At 41.2% G+C, this 17,190-nt stretch overlaps 1 protein-coding gene across 1 annotated transcript in view; it reads left to right on the forward strand.

Annotated features, from left to right (window-relative positions):
• Positions 1 to 13,237, forward strand: part of LOC119272574 — a 62,096-nt gene extending 48,859 nt beyond the window's left edge. The window contains exons 2-4 of the mRNA XM_037554042.1: positions 11,403 to 11,938; positions 12,045 to 12,123; positions 13,066 to 13,237. Of these exons, the coding sequence (XP_037409939.1) occupies positions 11,403 to 11,938; positions 12,045 to 12,123; positions 13,066 to 13,067 (617 nt within the window). The 3' untranslated portion in view covers positions 13,068 to 13,237. The remainder of the gene's footprint in view (positions 1 to 11,402; positions 11,939 to 12,044; positions 12,124 to 13,065) is intronic.
• The last annotated feature ends 3,953 nt before the right edge of the window (positions 13,238 to 17,190 follow it).

A 17,190-nucleotide genomic window follows, 5' to 3' on the forward strand; every position in this document is an offset into this window, starting at 1 on the left:
CTCACTCTTCCCCTATATCCTCAAAACCAATAAGACCATCCCTTAGTTTAATTCCCGCCTACATGCACCATCGATATATAGTAGTCTTCCTCGGTGTCTCTCGAACAAACACGTTCTCTCGAAGTCGACTCCTCTCATGCATATAGGTCCTAATGCGTTTTTTGAGGCTAACTTTGACCAAATGTTAGAGCAATAATATATGGCATGCAACTTACACAAAGCATACCTTCAATTTTGTATGTCAAAGGAGCTTCCAATAATATAATTTGCATAGTATACATCTCATGTGCTATTAATATTGTCAATAGTCAAAGGCTGTCTTGAAAAACACATTAGGCCCTATATAGATGGAAGGAGGGAGTAGGTCCCATGCAAAAAATGATAATAAAATTCAAACATCTGGGCATCATGGCTCGGTCGATAACATTGAGAAACTTGGTTTTAAAATCATGAAACTTGGCATGGTGTCATGTCATGGTAGTACCATGCCATGGTAAAAAAAATTGGCCGAATAGGAACAAATTTTGGTATAAGCTTCTTGCAAATCGGAGCTTCTCTCAAGAAGGCTCGTGGTTCTGGGAGGGAACATGTCACCTTTGTGTGCATAATTCAAATTTGAAATACAAGCACAAGCAACAAATGTCTTGCCTTCGGATCTGTGATAGAAGGTGTACCCAACAGTCTCCTTTGGGTATCCTATGAAGACACATTTCTCCAATTTAGGTTCGAGCTTATCAGGTTGAAGTTTTTTCACATAAGCATCGCAACCCCAAACTTTAAGAAACAACAACTTTGGTTTCTTGCCAAACCATAGTTCATAAGGCATCGTCTCAACGGATTTAGATGGTGCCCTATTTAACGTGAATGCAGCTGTCTCTAAAGCATAACCCCAAAACGATAGCGATAAATCAGTAAGAGACATCATAGATTGCACCATATCTAGTAAAGTACGATTACGACGTTCGGACACACCATTACGCTGTCGTGTTCCGGGTGGCGTGAGTTGCGAAACTATTCCACATTGTTTCAAATGAAGACCAAACTCGTAACTCAAATATTCTCCTCTACGATCAGATCATAGAAACTTTATTTTCTTGTTACGATGATTTTCCACTTCACTCTGAAATTCTTTGAACTTTTCAAATGTTTCAGACTTATGTTTCATCAAGTAGATATACCCATATCTGCTCAAATCATCTGTGAAGGTGAGAAAATAACGATACCCGCCGCGAGCCTTAACATTCATCGGACCACATACATCAGTATGTATGATTTCCAACAAATATGTTGCTCGCTCCATAGTTCCGGAGAACGGCGTTTTAGTCATCTTGCCCATGAGGCATGGTTTGCAAGTACAAAGTGATTCATAATCAAGTGATTCCAAAAGTCCATCAGAATAGAGTTTCTTCATGCGCTTTATACCAATATGACCTAAACGGCAGTGCCACAAATAAGTTGCACTATCATTATCAACTCTGCATCTTTTGGCTTCAACATTATGAATATGTGTATCACTACTATCGAGATTCATTAAAAATAGACCACTCTTCAAGGGTGCATGACCATAAAAGATATTACTCATATAAATAGAACAACCATTATTCTCTGATTTAAATGAATAAGCGTATCACATCAAACAAGATCCAGATATAATATGCATGCTCAACGCTGGCACCAAATAACAATTATTTAGGTCCAAAACTAATCCCGAAGGTAGATGTAGAGGTAGCGTGCCGACGGCGATCACATCGACTTTGGAACCATTTCCCGCGTGCATCGTCACCTCGTCCTTAGCCAATCTTTGTTTAATCTGTAGTCCCTGTTTCAAGTTCAAAATATTAGCAACATAACCAGTATGAAATACCCAGGTGCTACTGTGCGCTTTAGTAAGGTACACATGAATAACATGTATATCACATATACCTTTGTTCACCTTGCCATCCTTCTTATCTGCCAAATACTTGGGGCAGTTCCGCTTCCAGTGACCAGTCCCTTTGAAGTAGAAGCACTCAGTCTCAGGCTTAGGTCCAGACTTGGGTTTCTTCTCTTGAGCAGCAACTTGTTTGCCGTTCTTCTTGAAGTTCCCTTTCTTCTTCCCTTTACCCTTTTTCTTGAAACTGGTGGTCTTGTTGACCATCAACACTTGATGCTCCTTCTTGATTTCTACCTCCGCAGCCTTTAGCATTGCGAAGAGCTCGGGAATTGTCTTATCCATCCCCTGCATGTTATAGTTCATCATGAAGCTCTTGTAGCTTGGTGGCAGTGATTGAAGAATCCTGTCAATGACACTATCATCCGGAAGATTAACTCCCAGTTGAATCAAGTGATTGTTATACCCAGACATTTTGAGTATATGTTCACTGACAGAACTATTCTCCTCCATCTTGCAGCTGTAGAACTTATTGGAGACCTCATATCTCTCAATCCGGGCATTTTCTTGAAATATTAACTTCAAATCCTGGAACATCTCATATGCTCCATAACGTTCAAAACATCGTTGAAGTCCTGGTTCTAAGCCGTAAAGCATGGCACACTGAACTATCGAGTAGTCATCAACTTTGCTTTGCCAGACGTTCATAACATCTGGTTCAGCTCCTGCAGCAGGTTTGGCACCTAGCGGTGCTTCCAGGATGTAATTCTTCTGTGCAGCAATGAGGATAATCCTCAAGTTACGGACCCAGTCCGTGTAATTGCTACCATCATCTTTCAACTTTGCTTTCTCAACGAACGCTTTAAAATTCAACGGAACAACAGCACGGGCCATCTATCTACAACAACATAGACAAGCAAAATACCATCAGGTACTAAATTCATGATAAATTAAAGTTCAATTAATCATATTTAAGAACTCCCACTTAGATAGACATCCCTCTAATCATCTAAGTGATCACGTGATCCAAATCAACTAAACCATGACCGATCATCACGTGAAATGGAGTAGTTTTCAATGGTGAACATCACTATGTTGATCATATCTACTATATGATTCACGCTCGACCTTGGTCTTAGTGTTCCGAGGCCATATATGCATATGCTAGGCTCGTCAAGTTTCACCCGAGTATTTCTGCGTGTGCAAAACTGGCTTACACCCGTAGTATTTGAACGTAGAGCTTATCACACCTGATCATCACGTGGTGTCTCAGCACGACAAACTTTGCCAACAGTGCATACTCAGGGAGAACACTTTGAAAGTGCAACTTTCCCTGGGTGGTTTTGGTAATTCCTAACAACATATAGCTCATTGAGCTAATGCTACTTGAAGATAAATATTTCAGGAAAAGCTCAATGATTGGCATGGCATGGATTAGAAAGTGGACCCCTCAAAAATGCTAAGGACAAAAGATTGGCTCAAGCTCAAAGCACAAGACTCTACATTTAACTTTTAGTGATCCAAGATCACATTGAGTCCATAGGAAAAGCCAATACTATTAAAAAGGGGTGAGGTGTTGCTTAATGAGTTGCTTGCTCTAAATGCTTAGTGATATGCTCCAAAAACCCTCAACTACTTTCCCATATCCACATATGCCCCAAACCAAAAGTCAAAGTCGGCCCCACCGAAATCTTCTATCCGGCGCCACCGAGTTCACTTGACATAGCTACTGCTAGAAACCCTAGTCACTTCGGTCTCACCGATAGGGATCTCGGTCTCACCGAGATGGGATTGCAAACTCTCTGTTTCCCTTCGTAACGTTTTGGTTCAACGGAGATGAGCGATCGGTCCCATCGAGATTGCAATGCAAACTCTCTGTTTCCCCTTCGTAACGTTTTGGTCTAACCGAGATGAGCGAATCGGTCCCACCGAGTTTGCCTGGCCAACTCTCTATTTGCCTATTACCAAAATCGGTCCCATCGAGTTTGTGTAATCGGTCTCATCAAGATTACATTATGCCCTAACCATAATGGAATCGGTCCCACCGAGTTGACATATCAGTCCCACCAAAAATCCTAACGTTCACATTTTGAACTAAATCGGTCTGACCGAGTTATATGATTCGGTCCCACCGAGTTTGGTGATTTGTGTGTAACGGTTATATGGAGGCTATATATACCCCTCCACGCACTCTTCATGCATGGAGAGAGCCATCAGAATATGCCTACACTTCCAACATACATTTTCTGAGAGAGAACCACCTACACTTATGTTGAGGTAAAGATATTCCAATCCAACCACATAAATCTTGATCTCTAGCCTTCCTCAAGTTGCTTTCCACTCAAATCATCTTTCTACCAAATCAAATCCTATGGGAGAGAGTTGAGTGTTGAGGAGACTATCACTTGAAGCACAAGAGCAAGGAGTTCATCATCAACACACCATCTATTACCTTTTGGAGAGTGGTGTCTCCTAGATTGGTTAGGTGTCACTTGGGATCCTCCGTCAAGATTGTGGAGTTGAACCAAGGAGTTTGTACGGGCAAGGAGATCGCCTACTTCGTGAAGATCTACCCTAGTGAGGCAAGTCCTTCATGGGCGATGGCCATGGTGGGATAGACAAGGTTGCTTCTTCGTGGACCCTTCATGGGTGGAGCCCTCCGTGGACTCGCACAACCATTACCCTTCGTGGGATGAAGTCTCATCAATGTGGATGTACGATAGCACCACCTATCGGAACCACGCCAAAAATCTCCGTGTCTACATTGCGTTTGCTCTGTCCAAACTCCTCCCTTTACCTTCATATGCAATTGTTTTACATTCCGTTGTTATACTCTTAGAATTGCATGGTAGGTTGATTACTTGATTGTGCTAAGTTGCTAAAATCTGCCAAGACTCTAAATTGGGAAAAGGCTAGGTTTTTATTTGGTCAAATAGTCTAATCACCCTCCTCTAGACATACTTTCGATCCTACAAGTGGTATCAGAGGTTTGGTCTCCATTTGCCTTGATTTCCATAGCTTTGGTGATCATAGCCTTGGTTTCACAACCTAGGAGAGTATGGCGTCTAGTGAGGGAAATTACCACCGTAGAGGTCCTTACTTTGATGGTACTAATTTTGCTAGTTCGAAGCACAAGATGAAAATGCCTATTCTTGGACATAACCCCGCCGTTTGGGCTATTGTGTGTATTGACTTGCAAGGTGAATTCTTTGATGCGAGAGAACCGAACTGTGAGGCTAGCGCGGAATAGTTGAAGATGCTGCAATACAATGCTCAAGCTTGTAATATTCTCTTCAACGGATTGTGCCCCGAAGAATTCAACAAAATCAGCCGTCTTGAGAATGCAAAGGAAATTTGGGATACTTTGATTGATATGCACAAAGGTATCGACTCCGTCAAGGAATCCAAATTGGATGTGCTTCAAAGTCAACTTGACAAGTTCAAAATGAAGGATGGTGAAGGTGTCGCTGAAATGTACTCTAGGCTTGCTCTCATCACAAATGAGATTGTCGGCTTAGGAAGTGAAGAAATGACCGATGGATTCATCATCAAGAAGATCCTAAGAGCCTTGGATGGAAAATATGATACCGTGTGCACATTGATCCAAATGATGCCAAATTACAAAGATCTCAAGCCAACGGAAGTCATTGGAAGGATTGTTGCTCATGAGATGTCACTCAAGGATAAGGAAGAGCTTCACAACAAGTCAAGTGGTGCTTACAAAGCATCATGTGATGCTCCCACATTATCAAGTGAGAAACAGAACTTCATTGAAGAATTGAGCCTAATGGTGAAGAACTTCAACAAGTTTTACAAGAATAGAAGCAAGAAAAGAAGTTCCAAGTCAAGGTCCTACATTGACAGAAGATCTTCAAGTTGTGAACGCAATTGCTATAATTGTGGAAGACCCGGACACTACTCCAATGAGTGTACGACTCCCTACAAAAGAAGAGAAGATTCTCCCAAAAGAAGGAGTAGGAGAGAAGAATCGCCACCAAGAGAGAGAAGGAGTAGAGATGACTGTTATGAACGAAGAACATCACGGAGAAGCAAGGATTCAGAAAGGAAGGACAAATCATCAAGGAGCTACACAAAACTAAGACATCAAGCTCACGTTGGTGAATGGGTATCCGACTCCGACTCTGACGATACTCCGAGAGAAGTTATCACTCCGACTCCGAATATACTCAAGATGAAGGTGTTGCCGGTCTAGCACTTGTGTCAACCAACTCCTACGACATATTTGAGTCACCAAATGAAGTAATTGGAAGATGCTTCATGGCTAAAGGCCCAAAGCTATCACACCCCGCGCATGTTGATTTCAATAGTGATGAAGATGACTTGCTAGGTGATGATGATTTACTTGTTGACAATTCTAGTGATGAAAACTATGATGAACTTGCTATTAATCATGCTAATGAAGACAAAACGAATGATGATGATAATAAGGAGATTGAGCATCTAACTAAAGAGCTAAACACTTTGAAGTTAGCTCATGAAACTACCTTGAAAAATCATCGAGAGATTTTAAAGACTCATGACAAGTTACGCTTCGAAAAGCTCAACCTTGAGCAAGAGCATGGGTTCTTAAAAGCGATCAATGATGATCTTTGCAAGAAAAGTTCTTCTTATGTTGCCAAGCGTTTACTCTTGTCTACTTACATGCCACAAGTTAAATCTAGCAACAAGATTAAGAAAGATTCTTCTTCTAGTAGTAACAATAATCATGCTAAACCCAATGATGTTGCTTCTAGTAGTTCTCTTGATTCCACTAATGATTCTCTTAGCCAAGTTACACTTGAGCAAGAAAATAGATTGTTGAAGGGAATTATAGAGAAAGGTGTTTACAAGATCCTTGCCGGAAGTAAGCAATTTGAGGAAATTGTACGCAAGCAAGGAAGACACCGGAAGAATCAAGGTGTTGGTTTGAACAAGAGTTCAATGCCAATGGAGTTGAGTGGGAAGATGATCAATACCCCAAGACAAAATTTGTTCCTCAACAAGAGAAGTATGATCCTACTTCTTTCCAAGGAACACAAGCTCAAGATGATCTTCCACCATAAGACCACAAGCAAAAAGGCAAGGACAAGCTTCAAGAGGAGATTGATGCATTTGAGGAAGCTCCCAAAGCCTTGCTCAAGTGGGTTCCCAAGACTACATCAAGTTCTACTTCATCAAGTACGACTACAACTCCAAGGATTCCCATCAAGATGGTGTGGATCCCTATGATGAAGAACTAGAGAGTTCTTGAGGGTGACTCCGCCAACACACTTCACTCATATCATTTTGGCGAGGACAAGTCCAAACAACTTCCATATCTTGCACTAGTTCAAGGAGTCACAAATCCTCTTGTTGGTAAGACAAGGGACAAGGTAACCTAATGCTTTCATGGACATCATCCTATGTGAACATCACTCTATGTCTATGGATATCCTTGTTTGTTCCTTGTGGCACTAACCCGTGTAGGTATTGAAAGTGCAACTCACTCCAAAGGATTGCTCCAAAGGATCTACATCAACATTGAGAATCTACATCTTCAACACCTACATGAAGTCGTCATCGACAAAACCCAAGGTTAGTTGCTACCTCTTTTAGCACTGCGTTGGTTTTCCCCGAAGAGGAAGGGATGATGCAGCAAAGTAACGTAAGTATTTCCCTCAGTTTTGAGAACGAAGGTATCAATCCAGTATGAGGCTACGCGCAAGTCCCTCGTACCTGCACAAAACAAATAAATCCTCGCAACCAACGCAAATAGGGGTTGTCAATCTCTATAGGGACACTTACGAGAGTGAGATCTGATAGATATGATAAGATAATATTTTTGGTATTTTTATGATAAAGATGCAAAGTAAAATAAAGGCAAAGTAAATAGCAAAGTAAATAACTAAGTAGTAGGAGATTGATATGAAAAGATAGACCCCGGGGCCATAGGTTTCACTAGTGGCTTCTCTCAAGAGCATAAGTATTCTGCGGTGGGTGAACAAATTACTGTTGAGCAATTGACAGAATTGAGCATAGTTATGAGAATATCTAGGTATGATCATGTATATAGGCATCACATCCGAGACAAGTAGACCGACTCCTACCTGCATCTACTACTATTACTCCACTCATCGACCGCTATCCAGCATGCATCTAGAGTATTAAGTAAAAACAGAGTAACACCTTAAGCAAGATGACATGATGTAGAGGGATAGACTCATGCAATATGAAGAAAACCCCATCTTGTTATCCTCGATGGCAACAATACAATACGTGCCTTGCTGCCCTTACTGTCACCGGGAAAGGACACCGCAAGATTGAACCCAAAGCTAAGCACTTCTCCCATTGCAAGAAAGATCAATCTAGTAGGCCAAACCAAACTGATAATTCGAAGAGACTTGCAAAGATAACCAATCATACATAAAAGAATTCAGAGAAGATTCAAATATTATTCATAGATAGACTTGATCATAAACCCACAATTCATTGGTCTCAACAAACACACCGTGAAAAGAAGATTACATCGAATAGTTCTCCACAAGAGAGGGGGAGAACATTGTATTGAGATCCAAAAGGAGAGAAGAAGCCATCTAGCTACTAACTATGGACCCGATGGTCTGAGGTAAACTACTCACACTTCATTGGAGAGGCTATGGTGTTGATGTAGAAGCCCTCCGTGATCGATGCCCCCTCCGGCGGAGCTCCAGAACAGGCCCCAAGATGGGATCTCGTGGATACAGAAAGTTACGGAGGTGGAATTAGGGTTTTGGCTCCATATCTGATCATTTGGGGGTGCGTGGATATATATAGGAGGAAGGAGTACGTCGGTGGAGCAACAGGGGGCCCATGAGGGTGGAGGGCGCGCCTGGTGGGTGTGGGCGCGCCCCCCTACCTCGTGGCCTCCTGTTTCTTTTCTTGATGTAGGGTCCAAGTCTCCTGATTTGTATTCGGTGAGAAAATCACGTTCCTGAAGGTTTCATTTCGTTTGGACTCCGTTTGATATTCCTTTTCTTCGAAACCCTAAAACAGGCAAAAAACAGCAATTCTGGGCTAGGCCTCCGGTTAATAGGTTAGTCCCAAAAATAATATAAAGTGGATAATAAAGCCCAATAATGTCCAAAACAGTAGATAATATAGCACGGAGCAATCAAAAATTATAGATACGTTGGAGACGTATCAAGCATCCCCAAGCTTAATTCCTGCTTGTCCTCGAGTAGGTAAATGATAAAAACAGAATTTTTGATGTGGAGTGCTACTTGGGATAATTTTAATTTAATTCTTCTTAATTGTGGTATGAATATTCAGATCCGAAATATTCAAGACAAAAGTTCATATTGACATAGAAAATAATAATACTTCAAGCATACTAACAAAGCAATTATGTCTTCTCAAAATAACATGGCTAAAGAAAGTTATCCCTACAAAATCATGTAGTCTGGTTATGCTCTATCTTCACCACACAAAATATTTAAATCATGCACAACCCCGATGACAAGCCAAGCAATTGTTTCATACTTTTGACATTCTCAAAACTTTTTCAATTTTCACGCAATACATGAGCGTGAGCCATGGATATAGCACTATAGGCGGAATAGAATGGTAGTTGTGGAGAAGACAAAAAAGGAGAAGATAGTCTCACATCAACTAGGCATATCAACGGGCTATGGAGATGTCCATCGATAATATCAATATGAGTGAGTAGGGATTGCCATGCAACGGATGCACTAGAGCTATAAGTATATGAAAGCTCAAAAAGAAACTAAGTGGGTGTGCACCCAACTTGCTTGCTCATGAAGACCTAGGGAAATTTGAGGAAGCCCATAATTGGAATATACAAGCCAAGTTCTATAATGAAAGATTCCCACTAGTATATGAAAGTGATAACATGAGAGACTCTCTATTATGAAGATCATGGTGCTACTTTAAAGCACACGTGTGGTAAAATTATAGTAACATTGTCCCTTCTCTCTTTTTCTCTCATTTTTTTATTTGTTTGGGCCTTTTTTTCATGGCCTCTTTTCTTTCTCTTTTTTTATTTTTCGTCCGGAGTCTCATCCTGACTTGTGGGGGAATCATAGTCTCCACCATCCTTTCCTCACTGGAACAATGCTCTAATAATGATAATCATCACACTTTTATTTTTCTTACAACTCAACAATTACAACTCTATACTTAGAACAAAATATGACTCTATATGAATGCCTCCGGCGGTGTACCGGGATATGCAATGATGCATGAGTGACAAGTATGAAAGAATTATGAACGGTGGCTTTGCCACAAATACTATGTCAACTACATGATCATGCTAAGCAATATGACAATGATGGAGTGTGTCATAATAAACGGAACGGTGGAAAGTTGCATGGTAATATATCTCGAAATGGCTATGGAAATGCCATAATAGGTAGGTATGGTGGCTGTTTTGAGGAAGGTATATGGTGGGTGTATGATACCGGCGAAAGGTGCGCGGTATTAGAGAGGCTAGCAAAGGTGGAAGGGTGAGAGTGCGTATAATCCATGGACTCAACATTAGTCATAAATAACGCAAAGTATTATGCACATGCTCCTAGGGGGGATAGATTGGTAGGAAAAGACCATCGCTCGTCCCCGACCGCCATTCATAAGGAAGGCAATCAAAAAATAAATCATGCTCCAACTTCATCACATAACGGTTCACCATACGTGCATGCTACGGGAATCACAAACTTCAACACAAGTATTTCTCAAATTCACAACTACTGAACTAGCATTACTTTAATATCACCATCTCCATATCTCAAAACAATTATCAAGTATCAAACTTATCATAGTATTCAACACACTCATAAGAAAGGTTTATTATTAATCTTGCATACCAAGCATATTAGGATTTTAAGCAAATTACCATGCTATTTAAGACTCTCAAAATAATCTAAGTGAATCATGAGAGATCAATAGTTTCTATAAAACAAATCCACCACCGTGCTCTAAAATATATAAGTGAAGCACTAGAGCAAAATTATATAACTCAAAAGATATAAGCGAAGCACATAGAGTATTCTAACAAATTACAAATCATGTATGGCTCTCTCAAAAGGTGTGTACAGCAAGGATGATTGTGGTAAACTAACAAATAAAGACTCAAATAATACAAGACGCTCCAAGCAAAACACATATCATCTGGTAAATAAAAATATAGCTCCAAGTAAAGTTACCGATAGAAGTAGACGAAAGAGGGGATGCCTTCCAGGGCATCCCCAAGCTTTGGCTTTTAGGTGTCCTTAGATTATCTTGGGGGTGCCATGGGAATCCCCAAGCTTGGGCTCTTGCCACTCCTTGTTCCATAACCCATCAAATCTTTACCCAAAACTTGAAAACTTCATAACACAAAACTTAAAGTAGAAAATCTCGTGAGCTCCGTTAGCGAAAGAAAACAAAATACCACTTCAAGGTACTGTAATGAACTATTCTTTATTTATATAGTTGTTATACCTACTGTATTCCAACTTCTCTATGGTTTATAAACTACTCCCTCCGTCCGAGAAAAGTTGTCTTCATGGCGTTTTTGTAGAAAACCCCTCCCCAAACTCCCGACACAACCCGCAGTCCTCTTCTTCTCCAATCTACAGACACCGCTGCTCCGACACGGGCGCATGGACGCTGGAGCTCCCCTGCTCAGCTTCACTGCGCTGTCCCCTGCTCTCCCGCGCGTCCTCCTCCGCCGCCGCGGCTGCCTACGCCGTCGCTCCCTCCGACCTCGCGCAGCTCCCCTGCCCCCCTTGCCTGCCTCCTAAATCTCCCCTCTTTCACCCCCAAAATCGCTTCTTCTTCCTCCCGCTGCGTCTCCTGCTTGCGCGCGACGGCGACACGTCCTCCGCGTTGCCCCCGGCCCCGGAGGAGGCACGGGGAAAGCAGCAGTGGCTCGCGCTGTGCTTGCGCCACCTCAGGTGCGCATGGGCCTATGCGCCGGTCGCCGCCTCGGCCATGCGCCAGTCGCAAAGGAGGAGGAAGGGGATTCCGTTCGCCGCCTCGGCCGTGCTCCTCGAGTCCCTGCTCTTTGGGCCCCTCCTCACCTCCCTCATCAAGAAGCAGAACAACATGGCGAAGGTCCTCTCCTCCCTTGTCAGCTTTCATTTTATTTGAAATTATTTTGTCCACCAACTCCGTGGTTTGCTTCTGTTGATTCTGGTCTTGTTATGTTGGGGGCAAGAAGATGCTGCAGTGCACTGTGATCCCGACCTGCCGCAGGGTTCTTCCCGGAGTACCCTCTCTCTGTACAAGCAAAAGCAGCTGTGAGAAACTCTTCATCCTGTCAAGTTCTACTGATTTTTGGTCTCCTTGAATTTTGTATAGTTGAGATAGATGTTCTACTTCTTTCATTCGGTCAGGTTCTACTAAAACATTTTGCAGAAACAATGTTCTGCTGAAACTGAAAAAAGGAACAGAACCACACCTGAATAATTGTACTCCTCCTTAATTCTTCAATAGATTTAGAAAGGTTCAGACTTTGAATGTTCACTGCATTAGTAAATCTTGTCTTTCCTAAAAACTGAATTTGTATATTAAGTCTTTGCTAAAGAGAAATTGCAAATCTTATCATAACAAATGTTCATTCAAAAGTGTTCAGAAATCTTCAGTTTTTTATCATGAAATGTTCAGTTTTTTGCTCTCTAAATTGTGTCTTTATTGCTCATTCAGTGCTCAGTCTACTGTAGATAAAATCAATGTCTTGAGTATGAATATTGCCAACTCTATTCAAAGGCTTGATTAGTTCCCAATTTTACTTCCTGTTGTTGTTTTACTTCAGTACAATATTCAGTTTGAGTAAAATTTAGTTCATTTTGGTGAGTTGAAGAGCATTGCTCCCTGCCCTGCCATGCCTAGTTATGTTAACTACAGTATCATTGTCTACTTTGGGGTCTTTTGTGGTGAAAGTATGGGGTCTTTCTGTATGGTGGCAAGATGACTAGATGCATTCAAATAAATCTAGCCAATTCAAATAATTCCAAATTAATACAAATAAACTACAACTTCCAGTAATGTGAGCTCCTGCACATTTGTCAATTTGTTTTTAACACAACACTTAGTTTCATTTAAACTACAGCTTCACTGTAGATTCACTTAAATTTCAATTTAATGCAAATGAAACTGTTGACTATTAACTGAAACTGTTGTAGTCTGATAAACAGTTAAATGAAACAGTGACTAATTATGCTAATTGACTAATTATGCAGGAGTAACAACACATGGCAGGGACAACTATGACAGATAAATGAGGAGGAAGCAAGCAAGTTCTGCGAAGGTAATCTTGTAGAGAATAGGAAGAAGCAAGCAAGTTATTCTTTCGGTTTTGGCCTCGGGCTAATGATTGTGTGGATGTAAGGATGTTTCTCTAATCAGCGATTATTTATATGATAGGTCACTTGGATCATACAGTTTGTTTATTTTCTTCTGAGTTTTACTGAACTAAAAATTCAGAGAGTACTCTTAGATGAAGACAAAGGCGAGCGCTAACAATCCGAGGATGTACCATGCTTTCGGATGAGCTGGTGGGTAACATTAACAGCATAATGTTTGATCGATTTGTGTAGTAAGAAAATAGTTATCCAATAATTGGCGCGATGAAGGTCAGACTTGTCCACCAATGATATGGGTGGAGCATTGACATGAGCTGTTCTTGCAATGAAACAGGCTCTTGGGGCTAATCCCCTACTTCAAATGCCAATCATTGTGAGGGACACAAGAAGGGACAGAACAGTTGGGATCCAGAAGGATTTGCACTGCAAAGATCAAGAGGATGAAAATGCATGCATAAACAAGGTCCTTTCAGCCACAGGTTAGCCAAGGTGAGGAACTTGGATCCAAAGGCAGGGGCACAATTTTTTTTTCACAATCGTCAATTGCTGGAACAAACTGAGTGGGCATAATGGCTTCTTCAGGCCATGCCACTGGTAATATTCATCGAGGCTTACAGCGTTATAAAAAGGGCAACCTGGTGCATGTAGCTCCCGCTTGCGCAGGGTCCAGGGAAGGGTCCGACCACTTTGGGTCTATAGTATGCAGCCTTTCCCTACATTTCTGTAAGAGGCTGTTTCCAGGCTTACAGCGTTATCTACTGCAATTTTATCTAGATCCAGAGAAGATGCCAGTAGTATCTCTCACAAGTTAATTAGAACAATTGACAAAAACAGTACATCAGAAACTTCTGTGCTTTGGACATTGATTCAGTTAACTGATGAACTTTGGATATTGAGGGACACATTCAGTTAACTTTTGTGTTAACTGAATCTTTTTTGCAACACTTCTGCAGAGTACGAGCAGGGGAGCTTCTTCTGTGTTTGAGATTAATGAACAAGTGCAATGTATAGAAATTGGAGCTTCTTCTCACCGGCAGCAGCACGAGCAGGGGAGCTCCGGACAGCAACACGAGCAGGCCCGCCTGGGAGGAGCAGCAACTTGCAGACGAGCAGCAGGTCGAGGAGAGGAGTGGGGGAGATGACAGGGACCTCGAGGTTGAGGATGAGCTTCAATTCCAGGCCCGCCGGGAGCTCCAGGTCCAGGCGCTGGAGACCCAGGCGCGCGCAGGTCCTGGTGGCGGCGCATGCCCTGGCTGGCGGGAGGGGGTAGAGGTGTAGCCCTGGGCGGCGGAAGGGGTCACGGCGGGAGAGGATGACGACGGTGCAGTGCCCTTCAGCCGTGGAGCCGCCGCCCGTCGAGGTGGTCGCCGCGGAGGAGCAGGTGGACGGCGCAGCTTGCCTCGGGCGGCGCAGGTGGGCGCGAGTGGCGGTGGTTCACAGCGGTGGCGTAGCTCGCCTCGGGCGGCGCATGTGGGCATGGGAGGCAGTGGTTCACAGCGGCGGCGCAAGCCATGGCCGTCGTCACGCGCTCGGCCCTACGACGGGTGCCGACGGTGGCTTGCGCGGCCGACGGAGAAAGGAGGAAGAAGCAGCCGGGGGCTGATTAGCAAGAGATTTGATGGTGGAAGGGGGTTTTCGCAAATTTGAAAATGAACTAAGCGCTGGACAACTTTTCTCGGACGGAGGGAGTATTTTACTAGCCATAGATTCATCAAAATAAGCAAACAACACACGAAAAACAGAATCTGTAAAAAACAGAACAGTCTGTAGTAATCTGTAGCTAGCGCAAGATCTGGAACCCCAAAAATTCTAAAATAAATTGCTGGACGTGATGAACTTATATATTAATCATATGAAAAAAATAATTAACTAAATATCACTCTCCAAATAAAAATGACAGCAGTTCTCGTGAGCGCTAAAGTTTCTGTTTTTTACAGCAAGTTCAACAAGACTTTCCCCAAGTCTTCCCAACGGTTCTACTTGGCACAAACACTAATTAAACACAAAAAAACACAACAAAAATAGAGGCTAGATTATTTATTTATTACTAAAAAGGAGCAAAAAGCAAGGAATAAAAATAAAATTGGGTTGCCTCCCAACAAGCGCTATCGTTTAACGCCCCTAGCTAGGCATAACAAGCAAGAATAGATCTAGGTATTGCCATCTTTGGTAGGCTATCCATAAATGGCTCTCATAATAGTTTCATAAGGTAATTTAATTTTTTTTCTAGGAAAGTGTTCCATGCCTTTCCTTAATGGAAATTGGAATCCAATATTTCCTTCCTTCATATCAATAATTGCACCAATTGTTCTAAGGAAATGTCTACCAAGAATAATAGGACATGAAGGATTGCAATCTATGTCAAGAACAATAAAATCTACGGGCACATAATTCCTATTTGCAACAATAAGAACATCATTAATTATTCCCATAGGTTTCTTAATAGTTGAATCCGCAAGGTGCAAGTTTAGAGAGCAATCATCAAATCACGGAAACCTAACAAATCACACAAAGTCTTTGGAATCGTGGAAACACTAGCACCCAAATCACATAAAGCATAGCATTCATGATCTTTAATTTTAATTTTAATAGTTGGTTCCCACTCATCATAAAGTTTTCTAGGGATAGAAACTTCCAATTCAAGTTTTTCTTCATAAGATTGCATCAAGGCATCAACGATATGTTTAGTAAACGCTTTATTTTGACTATAAGCGTGAGGAGAATTTAGCACGGATTGCAACAAGGAAATACAATCAATCAAAGAGCAATTTTCATAGTTAAATTCCTTGAAATCCATAATAGTTGGTTTAGCAACGTCTAGGGTTTTAATTTCTTCAATTCCACTTTTATCAAATTTAGCATCAAGATCAAAAGATTCAGAATTCTTGGAATGCCTACTAGGTAAAGGTGGATCATATTCAGTCCCATCATTATCAAGATTCATATTGCAAAACAAAGATTTAATAGGGGACACATCAATAACTTTTAGATCTTCATCATTATTCTCATAGCAACTAGAAGAACACGCTTTTATAAAGGCATCTTTCTTAGCACGCATCCTAGCGGTTCTTTCTTTGCACTCATCAATGGAAATTCTCATGGCTTTGAGAGACTCATTGATATCATGCTTAGGTGGAATAGATCTGAGTTTTAAAGAATCAACATCAAGAGCAATTCTATCAATGTTCCTAGCCAAATCATCAATCTTAAGTAAATTTTCTTCAATCATAGCATTTAAATTCTTTTGCGAAGTAATAAATTCTTTAATATTAGAATCAAAATCGGAGGGCATCTTATTATAATTTCCATAAGAATTGTTGTAGGAATTACCATAATTATTAGAGGGATTACTAGGATAAGGCCTATGATTGAAATTTCCTCTATACACGTTGTTACCAAAATTGTTCCTACCAACAAAATTCACATCCATAGATTCATTATTATTCTCAATCAAAGTAGACAAGGGCATATCATTAGGATCAGAAGAAACACTCTTATTAGCAAATAATTTCATAAGTTCATCCATCTTTCCACTCAAAACATTAATTTCTTCTATCGCATGCACCTTTTTATTAGTAGATCTTTCAGTATGCCATTGAGAATAATTAACCATAATATTATCTAGGATTTTAGTAGCTTCTCCTAAAGTGATTTCCATAAAAGTGCCTCCCGCGGCCAAATCGAAAAGATTTCTAGAAGCAAAATTCAATCCGGCATATTTTTTTGTATAATCATCCACAAATTTAAACCATGAGTAGGGCAATTACGTATCATTAATTTCATTCTCTCCCAAGCTTGTGCAACATGTTCATGATCAAGTTGCTTAAAATTCATAATATCGTTTCTAAGAGAGATGATCTTAGCGGGAGGAAAATACTTAGAGATAAAAGCATCTTTGCACTTGTTCCATGAATCAATACTATTTTTAGGCAAAGACGAAAACCAAGCTTTAGCACGATCTCTAAGCGAAAAATGAAATAGCTTCAATTTAACAATATCATT

Source organism: Triticum dicoccoides, chromosome 3A (assembly GCF_002162155.2).
Source record: "Triticum dicoccoides isolate Atlit2015 ecotype Zavitan chromosome 3A, WEW_v2.0, whole genome shotgun sequence".
Lineage (NCBI taxonomy): Eukaryota > Viridiplantae > Streptophyta > Magnoliopsida > Poales > Poaceae > Triticum > Triticum dicoccoides.